The following is a 12,808-nucleotide window of genomic DNA, read 5'->3' as shown; positions in this document are numbered from 1 at the left end:
TCTAAATGAACGCTGAATATTTAGCAAGACGTTCAATTTTGGGGAAATGTGAAGTTTAAAGTTGTAAGGCAGCCCTGGTACCTTCTTCACATAATTCTCTGTCGGATAGGACTGGTAGTCCATTGCGAATGATAGTCGTATGATACGAAGTATCTTGCAAATGTATCTTCACATCTGATTGGTTTTTATTTGCTAAATCTAACACCTTATTTGCATAATCTCAATCGACTGTCGGAATCGTAATGTGTGTTATTTAGCAGCTTATAATACTAATTATATGCGATTCCAATTTGCGATATGTGCGAAATGCGATATTACAAACAGGACAGACTGCCATAGTAGAAAATCTCGTCGATGATTGGTCAATTCGAATACTTGCTTCTTGCAATCTCATTTGCGATTAAAAAAAAAAAAAATCTTTGTATAATGCTTTTTATTTTATTAAACACTTAATCAGGTATCTTCTTTCCATGAGTATGTGTTGGATTACCTATCTACCTTTTATAAGTTATTAGGTGCTTCCGTCTAATTATGTATATTTTGTATTATGTAAATCTCTTGTCCGTAGATGAGTAGATTATGCGAATAAGTTCTGAGATTGGATCTAAAATTTTAGATCACCTAAAGGACACTGCAATAAATAACAATGTTACCTAAGGACGAGCCGAATGAGAGAAATTAGCTAATAATAGACCAATTTTGTTTGTTTGTAAACAATGTTAAAATGATTTAAGTACAATTTTCAAATGATTGTGAACACTCACGGGTATAATCACGTTAGGTTCGATTGCCGAGTGCAACTGTTTATTTATTGGTTTTGTTGGGAGAATCCAAGATAAGATTGAATAGAAAGTGAATAACAATAAGGAAAAATATTTGTTTAAAAAAAGTTATGTATGAGGAAAAGCAAACAAATTTACCAATGTTTTTAGTCAACAAAAAAAAAGAGGTATTTGGAAAGTTCAATTTAATTACAAAACTGTCAAACTTGTAAAAAAAATCTCGATCTAACGGTTCTCAATCAAAATTAGTTGGGAGCTGTACGTCGCTGCCCAACAGTTCACTTCAAACTGAGGTTCACGGGATTAGATCTAAACTGAGCAGCCGAGCTCTAACAACAAGGTCCTAAGGTGTATACCTGAGTTTAATTAGTTGGGAGCTGTACGTCGCTGCCCAACAGTTCACTTCAAACTGAGGTTCACGGGATTAGATCTAAACTGAGCAGCTGAGCTCTAACAACAAGGTCCTAAGGTGTATACCTGAGTTTAATAAGTTGGGAGCTGTACGTCGCTGCCCAACAGTTCACTTCAAACTGAGGTTCACGGGATTAGATCTAAACTGAGCAGCTGAGCTCTAACAGCAAGGTCCTAAGGTGTATAGGTACCTACCTGAGTTTAATTAAACGACCGGAATACAAAGCCAAGGCATTACTCGGTGATACTGTGAGATGTGCTCGTGATCGCTTAGTAAGCATTGAGGTGAATGCCTCACGCACTCTGCCATTCAACCCTTGGAGATCTGTTTGTGTCGTTAAATATACTTGAACTTGAACCAATGAGTATGAAATTCCACGCCACAGTTGGAAATTAAATTGTTGTTGACGGTGTTGGTTGTTGTTGTTAACGCTTGCCACATCAAGCAGTCTTCAGGCCGAGGAAGGTTGCCGCCGCTACGGGATATGTCCACAGCGAGGTGGGGTGCAAGTTTGTCGGATTGTCCGGGCGAACCGAGCTTGGCGAACGAACTGGTTGCAAATTAAGTGATGTAGGAATCCTTCAAAATCAATAGAAGAGGTCCTAGCAGAAGAAGATCCAGGCTTGCCAATTTGAGATGCTGCGCGCTGAACGAAATAAGAATAGTCATGATGATCGCCAACATTCGAAACGGATGGGCACCCAAACCGTCTGACAGACCGCATAGACTTAGGTCTGTCAGACTAAACGTGTGTGGCGGAAAAAGCTCGAGACCCAGGTCGGTCGGACTGAGCGTGTGTGGCGGAATAAGCTCGAGACCTAGGTCTATCAATTGTACGAGTATACGGTTTTGTCTGCAGACTTATCTTCCAACTTGATCACACAATCTTTCGACATGTCGCCCTATGTATGTACTGTACCTATACGAGTATAAGGCAAGTTTCAGCTGTATACAAGTGCGATCTGTCGCATTGTTTTGAGACCAAGTTGGAAGATGAGTCTTCAGACAAATCCTATTACGTCTGAGCCGGGCTTTTTTTACAAGTGCGATCTGTCGCATTGTTTTGAGAGTTTGAGACCAAGTTGGAAGATGAGTCTTCAGACAAATCCTATTACGTCTGAGCCGGACTTTTTTTGATATCAAGAGTGATTAGGAAAATCATTTGTAACAGTCAATTCCTGACGGAAGAACAGAATTTCATTAAAACGCTTTTCCTCCTCAGATGGGACTAAAGAGTTTCTTTACCCAAGCAATAGGCTACTACCTACTATTATATTGTCAAATTCTCAAATAATATTGAGTATGAACTTGCTCATCTCGGCTGAGATTGAACCTACGCCCTCCTATTTACGTAGCGAGTCTTTTAACCACTGCCACCAAGACAGGTGGTGTAGCTAAATCTGCCAATCAGAATCGAGAACAGTAGAAACAAACTTTGACTATGGAGACAATTTTTTTACAAGCTATAAAATTAAAAGAACCAAAGTCAGTTTTAGTTATGTAGGTAAATAATAAATATATTAATTTTTTATATCACTTCAAGTACAATAATAGGTAAGTAGGTATAACAAAAACAAAATTTTCCACCATGCCAGAATAAAAATCCCAGACAATAATTTCGGGGTACCATTCTATTGTAGAAGGTCCATCACCTGTTGCTAGGCAACATGGGCGATGAAACCAAAAATCAACAACGTACATAATATAAACATATCTACATATCAAAAGATTCAAAAGGAGAAAATAGTAGTATGAAGTTGACATGTTAAGGCAATAGACAGCGTAAGTTTGACGTCACAAAGAATACTGATGTTCGGACAGACGGTAGTTTGTTAGGTTTTTAAACGTGTATATTCCAATAATATTTTTCCTCTCGTCAACAAAAAAAAAACTCATTATTTATTGAGGGCAAAACTCAGGGGGGCAGCTGGGCCGACTGGGAATTGAATGCCACGATCCCACCGTTGTTCTCAGACCAGCCGCGAACCGCCGTTCCACCGTCGGAGACCACCCCTAGTTTCCGGAGCCTCCGCCACTTTATAGGCGCAATGAGGGCGCCTGATCCCCCTCAGCCCGGTGGTTGCCTTCCTAGAGCGGTAAAAAAACAAAAAAAAAAAACAACAACTAATGCCCGATCTTACCACACACAGTGTAAGTCAAATGGGTGACGTCAAAGAAAACCCTTGACACTGTGTTAACTCAGCGGTAAGATCCCGCCATAATAGGTACAATACGAGGTCAAAACGGGTTTAACTATTTGATAGTTTTTAACTTGTGATTTTGTTTTACATTTTCACTTGATATCTTTTCTGTGTTTTTCTCCTGGTGAATTTTTCTCCCTAACATTTCATACAAAAATAAAATTTATACTCGAGTGTAGTGATGGGTATATAAATACCCGGGTACTTATTTTTGGGGTTTATAAATACCCGGGTATTTTCAAGAAGCGCCTCAGTCAAATTGTGCCCGGGAAATTAAAAAAAAATCAAGTGACGATGTTTTTTGTTTATTTTTCTTCTTTTTTTTAAAAACATACCGGTATTAAATACCCGCTTGAGACCAGGATCTGTCGGACCGTCTTAACGTGTGTGGCGGAGAAAGCTTGAGACCAGGATCTGTCGGACCGTCTTAACGTGTGTGACGGAGAAAGCTTGAGACCAGGATCTGTCGGACCGTCTTAACGTGTGTGGCGGAGAAAGCTTGAGACCAGGATCTGTCAGGCATTGAACCACAGAGGGCCACAAATTTCAGCGAGCTGCACAGAAGATGTTGATGGCCCACACATTGAGAATGGCTGACCAAGTTCAAGAGATTACCGAATGTGATGGCCTGCCAGATTGTTTGACTTAATTGCCACGTGCAAATGTTAATGAGATGAGACCAGTAATCCATGAGGCAAATCGAGGGCCTGAGCCAATTCCTTGATTTATGTGGAATTGTTTTGTAAACGGACAAATTGTCATTGAAGATTTCACTGAACAATGTTGCATTCAGTCTGTAAATCTGTTTGTGTCACAATAACTAGTCCAATTTGATGAAATTCAAAAATTCAGCAGATATCAAACACATCGAAGGAATTTTTCTAGTTAAATTTCGGACTCGATCGGATATTTAGGGGCCCCATACAGTCCTTTTTCCCCGAGTACCACAGTTCACTGAACTACTCGTTTAAAATCTACCTATGCGTTTGATTTTATGTTCACTTCTTTATTGTATATCCCTCCCCCAAGTATTTCTATTGAAAGTAACAAAGCCAGTTGAGGGACCACAATGAAATTTGTTCAAACATTTGAATCAACCTGCCCCTTACTCGCTTTGACATCATAAAATATCCAATACAGGGATGATTTTAGGGATGTTTTAAATCTACAGGGATGATAGATACACCATGATATCTTTAAAACAGGGATGATTTTATGGAATATTTTCAATTTACAGGGATAATATTAGGTTAATTAGGTTCATGTCATCAGGGAAGGTCGATATACTATCCCACCTAAGACATTCAGAGGAACCCAAATTTATTCATGTAGTAAAAACATCTGACTAAAGTTTGGGGCATTCTCCACCATCAATCTACTTTTGACCAAAGGGGCCCCCCAGGTGTCACAGTCCGCGTGTGGAGTGCGGAGTCATTCGTGGAGCAGGCCACTGACCCTTCATTAAACAGTTCTTCTTCCTGCTTCAATTAACGTCACCTTGTTCCAGTGGTTTTGCTAAGATGTCCAAGTCAGTTCAACTATTAAACTAGAGCGTCAATTAGTCCCGAAGGCTGAGTGGATTCTAATTTAGCAAAACTGGTCCCTTTATGTCCAAACCATAGCTAGATATTTTTATTTTTCTTTTTCTCAAGAGAACCAGAACTCATTTAATATTCCGAAAGTGATAATGAATTATTTCACTCTAAACAAATACAGTCGAACCTGTCTAAGTGGGAAATCTAGATAACTGGAAAAAAAATTGTGGCCCCTTCATTTTTTTACTAAAAAACCTGTTCAAATAATGGGAAAATCGAGCCTCTATAAGTGGGAATGACTTTTTCTGGATACTTGGTCCGGAGCCTCTGTAAGTGGGAAAGGTTGCCTTTTTCCTAGGTCCGGAGCCTTCAGCGGACCTCTATAAGTGGGAATTCGTAGGAAAGCATAGTAACCCTTACTGACAGATTCCTCTTCCTCCAAACCAGTGTTCACATTTATCTTTATAAGTGGGAATAGGAAAACGGCAACCTTTCTAAGTGGGAAACTTTTCAACTGGGAAACCTGGATAAGTTGGAAAATTTGTCAGTCCCTTGGATTCCCACCTAGACAGGTTCGACTGTAGTTTTATAATGTGAAAATTTATAATCAAGCCCCGCAATTTATAACTCATATTGAACTCAAACTAGATATTTAAAATTCAAACAAATGAAACAATTTATAAACAAGCCTCCATTACTCGAATACCTCCAGTCAATCTGAAACGGTCATCAAACTCAAGATTTAAATCCTCAAACTAGTTTTTTAGTCCGTCCTTCCTTTATTATTACTAATAATAAAAGGTATAGTGGACGGACTATTGTATTCGCTTCGGTGTCTGTCTGTCAGTCTGTCTGTCAGTCTGTCTGTCTGTCTGTCTGTCCCCATAGAAGGACTTATCCAAACCTGGTCGACCTATATATCAAATTAAAGGTCTCCCATGATTAATTCACCGGGTATGGAGTTTGATATTCATACGCGACTTGAAAAAGTTCATACTGGATAAATATTCACGCAACTTCAAACTTCAGAAATATTAATGTTCTTAATTGAGATATAAAATTAAAATTTTCAAGAGATTTGAGAGAAGGAACTGGAACTGCAAGGTCTTATCGTCCCAAAAGCTAAGGGTCCACACATAATCGACTGGTCATCGATCGATGTCGACTGTCACGTCCACACTGACTCGACAACATAGATTCACCTCGTCGATCGACGGCCGGTCGACTATGTTTGGACACACCTTAAGAAAGAAGGAAGATGGGATAGCAGAAAGGCAGTCGTTCCAAAAACTAACCATATATGTTGAGGATAAAATCCGCCCCGGGCAGGAATCGAACCCGCGACATAGCGCTCACAAGGCAAAAGATTTTCTGATGAGTCATGTCTTTAGACCTCCCAACACTTTTCGAGATAGAACATCAAAATTAAGCGGTTCTACTCAAAATTCAATAGGAACCAAAAAAAACAACAACCTGTTTTATTCAAAATTCATTAGGAACCAAAAACTAAACTCTTTTACACAAAATTCGATTTGATTAGGTAAGTTTTTCGTCCTGAGGTCCTTCATAGACAAACCCGGGCAGGAATCGAACCCGCGACATAGCGCTCACAAGGCAAAAGATTTTCTGATGAGTCATGTCTTTAGACCTCCCAACACTTTTCAAGATAGTACATCAAAATTAAGCGGTTCTACTCAAAATTCAATGGGAAAAAAAAACAACTGTTTCGCTTAAGTAAACACAAAATTCGATTTGATTAGGTAAGTTTTTCGTCCTGAGGCCCTTCTTAGACAAAATTCCTTCATTCCTTCATCCATTCACATGACACCGGTATAATAACCTGTCCGAAGACCAAACTGTCATAGTCCGAGGGATTTTAAACGCATCGCCCGATGGCAAAGTTCTCGGAAATCTCTATTTCGGACAATCTTGAATTCCTATTTCTGACCAAACAGCCTCATTATGTAACTTTAATCGCTGATTGATATATCAAGAACTGTTAAAAATTCCTTCATCCATTCACATGACACCGGTATAATAACCTGTCCGAAGACCAAACTGTCATAGTCCGAGGGATTTTAAACGCATCGCTCGATAGCAAAGTTCTCTGAAATCTCTATTTCGGACAATCTTGAATTCCTATTTCTGACCAACAGCCTCATTATGTAACTTTAATCGCTGATTGATATGAAGAACTGTGAGGGGCTATGAAACAAAAGTAGATCCACGGTCACTATAAATAGGTACCGAGATAATTATAACGTGTCTACCTATCTACCTGAATGTATAATCTAATCTCCACATACCTACACTACAATATAGACCTACATGTAAAGTGTAGGTACGTATAATCTAATCTCCACATACCTACACTACAATATAGACCTACATGTAAAGTGTAGGTACAATGTATAGAAATAGAAATACGTGGAAATCTATTATGTAAGAATGATTACGTATACGCAGGGACAATGTGTTTACTTAAGCCTGGTCCCCATGTTACGATTTGTCTATAAACTTATCTTCCAACTTGGTCTCACAATCAACATATCGTACGAGTATACGGTTTTGTCTGCAAACTTAATATCTTCCAACTTGATCACACTGTGGCTGTGTAGGTACAATGTATAGAAATAGAAATACGTGGAATTCTATTATGTAAGAATGATTACGTATACGCAGGGACAATGTGTTTACTTATGCCTGGTCCACATGTTACGATTTGTCTATAAACTTATCTTCCAACTTGGTCTGACAATCTTTCGATGATCGTATATTTGTACGTTTTATCTAAACTTATCTTCCAACTTGGTCTCACAATCAACACATTGTACGAGTATACGGTTTTGTCTGCAGACTTATCTTCCAACTTGATCACACAATCTTTCGACATGTCGCCCTATGTATGTACTGTATACATATCAACTTGGTCTCACAATCAACATATCGTACGAGTATACGGTTTTGTCTGCAAACTTAATATCTTCCAACTTGATCACACTGTGGCTGAAACTCGAGAGTTTAGCCACATATTTTTGTAAAGATTTTGATTTAGTTTTCCCGAATAAAATTCAGTCGATATCAAGATTTCCACACGAAACTTTTCCTCCTGTCTTTTCCTTTCAATGTCTCTCGAAGGAGATCATAACTCCTCAACACAATCTTTCGACATGTCGCCCTATGTATGTACTGTATGTGTATACTACGAGTATAAGGCAAGTTTCAGCCGTATACAAGTGCGATCTGTCGCATTGTTTTGAGAGTTTGAGACCAAGTTGGAAGATGAGTCTTCAGACAAATCCTATTACGTCTAAGCCGGGCTTTTTTTTGATATCAAGAGTGATTAGGAAAATCATTTGTAACAGTCAATTCCTGACAGAAGAACAGAATTTCATTAAAACGCTTTTCCTCCTCAGATGGGACTAAAGAGTTTCTTTACCCAAGCAATAGGCTACTACCTACTATTATATTGTCAAATTCTCAAATAATATTGAGTATGAACTTGCTCATCTCGGCTGAGATTGAACCTACGCCCTCCTATTTACGTAGCGAGTCTTTTAACCACTGCCACCAAGACAGGTGGTGTAGCTAAATCCGCCAATCAGAATCGAGAACAGTAGAAACAAACTTTGACTATGGAGACAATTTTTTTACAAGCTATAAAATTAAAAGAACCAAAGTCAGTTTTAGTTATGTAGGTAAATAATAAATATATTAATTTTTTATATCACTTCAAGTACAATAATAGGTAAGTAGGTATAACAAAAACAAAATTTTCCACCATGCCAGAATAAAAATCCCAGACAATAATTTCGGGGTACCATTCTATTGTAGAAGGTCCATCACCTGTTGCTAGGCACGTCAAAGAAAACCCTTGACACTGTGTTAACTCAGCGGTAAGATCCCGCCATAATAGGTACAATACGAGGTCAAAACGGGTTTAACTATTTGATAGTTTTTAACTTGTGATTTTGTTTTACATTTTCACTTGATATCTTTTCTGTGTTTTTCTCCTGGTGAATTTTTCTCCCTAACATTTCATACAAAAATAAAATTTATACTCGAGTGTAGTGATGGGTATATAAATACCCGGGTACTTATTTTTGGGGTTTATAAATACCCGGGTATTTTCAAGAAGCGCCTCAGTCAAATTGTGCCCGGGAAATTAAAAAAAAATCAAGTGACGATGTTTTTTGTTTATTTTTCTTCTTTAAAAAAAAAAAAAATATCCGGGTATTTACCCACCCTGGGGGTATACCCAATTTTTATTTACCCACCCAATTTTTATTTACCCACCCAGTGGGTATTTACCGACGACCCATCACTACTCGAGTGTTATGTATTCAGTCCAGGTTACCATCTTAGCTCGCTCGCTCCCTCTCTCTCTCTCTTCCTTCGGATCTTCTTTCTTTTCCTCTTTTTCCACCCTTCAAATATTTCTTTCTCCCTCTACTCTTTTTCTTCTGCTCTCTACCCTACCCCTTCTTCTTTGGATATCACCTTCCTCTCTTTTACTTTCCTTATCCTATAACAGGGCTGCCCAACCGGTGGATTCAAATCGATAGCGACCAGCACACCCAGCAGTGTTTCAACCTGGCAATATCATCTTACACACCCGATTACTCTAAACTTCTCTTAAAAAGGAGAACCAAAAGGCATCTATATTTTTGAAGTTCTGCACTGCACAATATATCTGCCTTTTGGTTCTCCTTATCAAGATGATCCACAGAACTTATATATATAATGACTGCTGAAACCCTCCAAGAGACTAAACTTGTCTCTCAGTAGGTAAGTTGATCACAAGACTGTATTGAAAGATACTGCTCGCATAGGACTGAAAAGTCCCTTTACTCCAGCAGTAGGCTACTACTATTATTGTGGTCAAATTCTCAAATTATATGAGGAAAAAATTCCATACCTCGGCTGGGATTGAACCCACGCCCTCCTGTTTACTAGGCGACCGCCTTGACCACTACAGCACGAAGGCAGGTGTAACAGGTGACTGCTGAAACCCTCCAAGAGACTAAACTTGTCTCTCAGTAGGTAAGTTGATCATAAGACTGTATTGAAAATTCAAGTCTTCCTCTGAAAAGGTTGGGTCCTGTAGGAAGGAAAGTATTCCAAATTTGAACTGGACTCACTCACCCATCTGGTCACATTTCTCACTCTGTGGGTAAGTACAAGGCAGGCACGCTCCAAATGGACCGGATGGACTTTTCGGTCTCCTCGGTTGAGTGCAAAGTCTTCTGAAGACTTCGACACAGGTTCGATTCCCGTTGCTTGAGCTGAGCGTATTCCTTTTTCAGCTTGAGCCGTTTCTCTTGCAGACTTTTCATTTTGGAGCGGAGCAGTTGAATTTCTTTGTTCTGGTCTGGAGAGAAACGGGAAAAAATATACATAGGCATTCTTCTTGAGCCGTTTCTCTTGCAGACTTTTCATTTTGGAGCGGAGCAGTTGAATTTCTTTGTTCTGGTCTGGAGAGAAACGGGAAAAAATATGCCTAGGTATTAGTTGATATTAATACTTATAAGAGGGTAACTGTCAGATCATTTTCTCTCTACTTAAGTACACTACACATTAAATGGACGCCCGTCGGTCGGACCAATCTAGTCCGACGGCGACGGAACAAAAGGGAATATGAAATGACTACAAATTATCAAAAAAGAAGAGAAGAACACAATAGCTTTTACTCTTCACAGTTGGGGGAGGGTCTTTTTTTACTAATCTGGTCAATTTGTCAATTTGTTCCTTTTTTGTTAGCTTTCTTTTTCTTATGTGCAATTTTTTACAGTTTACACTGATGATGCCAGCAATGGCGAAACATGTCTGTTTGTTTGAATAAACAATGATCATTTTCTCTCTACTTAAGTACACTACACATTAGATGGACGCCCGTCGGTCGGACCAATCTAGTCCGACGGCGACGGACCAAAAGGGAATCTGAAATGACTACAAATTATCGAACATAATTTAGTCTGTTTTGATCCGGCTTAGAGGAAGGTTTCTGTGAACTCTGAAAATAATAATAATGATAATGATGGATGATGTGAAAAATAAAAGTATATGGGTCCTTGGGTCCCAATCAGACTTACCTATCATGGTGCGCACCACAGAGGCAATATTATCCTCCATGGTGAGGGGAGGGGGGGAGGGGGGAAGTTGGTTAGGGAGGGTTCGGGAGGGGGCAGCATCCAGACTGGACTCATCCAGGGAGAGACAGGAGTTTGACTCGTTCACCGCCAGATGGCCACTTTGTTCTACTGCCTGGGGAGAAAAGCGGACAATTTTTCAAGTTGATTTTCTTCTTCTTCCTTCTTCTTCTTTTTACTTTATCCCCCTCGTATTATCTCATACAGGTAGCCTTGAGAATTTCATTTTTGTAAATTACAATAAATTGATTTTTTTTTTAAAGAGGTTTCCGACAGGTTCCCTCAGTGAAACCTCTTGAAGAGTAACAACGGAGGTCTTATTGGATTTCTCCTATTGTCTTCCTTCTCTCTTCGATTTCGGGAAGATAAGACCACTCTGTCTTCCTTCTCTCCTCGTTTTCGGGACGATAAGACCTTAGCAGTTACAGTTCCCTCTATCAAACCTCTTAAAAAAAAATAATAAAAAAAAAATAAAATAATAATAATAGCACTCACCTGAAAATGCTGTCGACCGTTGAGGTGTTCCCGCTTGTTGTGCAGCGTGGTAAACCACTGATCACAAACTCTACAGTACAGTTCTTCATTGTCTTCTTCCTCTTCATCTATCTCATCCGTGGCATCCGTAGCGATGTCCGATTCTTCCGTACCGTTAGCTTGTAAACCTGAGGGATCCCTACACGACGCTCTTCCGATCTTAAGTGGTAGCTTGTGGCCGAATGGAAGGTAAAACCTCCCCTGGTTTTATACGTCCCACTGTCCCGTCCCTCTGACGTCCCACTGAAGACCTTAGCAGTTAAACAGTGATGTTGAATTTCTAAACAAATTTACTTTTAGTAGTGCAATAGTCCAAAACTTAAATGGACGCGGCACACAAGGGATCAGGAAGAGATCGCCTTAACATAATAATAACTTACTTTTAACTCGTTTCCTCCTCAAATAGCTCTGGTAAGCGTCTGACTTGCGATAGACTTTGAGTTCTTCACGATATCGCTTCTTGTCCACTTCTGCTCTGTCTAGATATACTTTCTTCTCGGGCAGAGACAGCTTACTCCATTCGTTACCGAGCAGTTTGGTCACCTGAAAGAACAATAAAATCAAATAGCTCTGGTAAGCGTCTGACTTGCGATAGACTTTGAGTTCTTCACGATATCGCTTCTTGTCTACTTCTGCTCTGTCTAGATATACTTTCTTCTCGGGCAGAGACAGCTTACTCCATTCGTTACCGAGCAGTTTGGTCACCTGTAAGAACAACAAAGTTGTAGTTGTTAAGCATCTTTGACCAACCAGATCTCAACTGCAGGTCTCTCTCTGTAGTCTGCCAACTACAGAGGAAGTTTGATTCCGTTTGACTTGGGCAATGGCTACTACAACAACAATAAAGTTTAGTCACCTCTAGACCTCGATCACGAACTTTAAAATAACTAATTGAAATCTAAAGTCTAGTCTAGTACCCACTGGCAACATTTTCATCAGAAACATTGTCTCTCAACAATTCCAGAAATGTGTTTTGCAACAATCCAACAGCTTTTCTATTCTACAGACTTATTTCTTGGCTTTTAGAATGCAATGAAAGTTGCTCAACATTTGTCTTTCAACAATTGCGCAACTGTTGGGAAAGAAATGTTCGTGGTGAGAACAAGGCTTAAGAAGGAATGAGTGCAAGCACCCTTGAGGTAGTTTTTATAGTATTCATAATTTCTCACCTCCGGGAATGGTAGGTCCTTATAGA

The 12,808-nt window shown here is 39.4% G+C and overlaps 1 protein-coding gene across 2 annotated transcripts; it reads right to left on the bottom strand.

The window, feature by feature from the left end:
- Positions 1–3,149: 3,149 nt before the first annotated feature.
- Positions 3,150–12,156, bottom strand: LOC108253859 (the record flags this gene model as incomplete). 2 transcript variants are annotated; one of them, XM_026831654.1, is given in 5 exon segments in its annotated part: positions 3,150–3,282; positions 10,076–10,301; positions 11,023–11,194; positions 11,575–11,741; positions 11,994–12,156. In XM_026831654.1, coding segments are annotated over 4 exon segments (711 nt in total), but the record flags the coding sequence as incomplete, so codon positions are not given.
- Positions 12,157–12,808: the final 652 nt, after the last annotated feature.

The sequence above is a fragment of the Diaphorina citri genome, unplaced genomic scaffold (assembly GCF_000475195.1).
Source record: "Diaphorina citri unplaced genomic scaffold, Diaci psyllid genome assembly version 1.1 scaffold3838, whole genome shotgun sequence".
In the NCBI taxonomy this organism is placed as follows: domain Eukaryota; kingdom Metazoa; phylum Arthropoda; class Insecta; order Hemiptera; family Psyllidae; genus Diaphorina; species Diaphorina citri.
The sequence above is the reverse complement of the archived record's forward strand: the minus strand, read 5'-3'. Positions and strand labels throughout refer to the sequence as shown.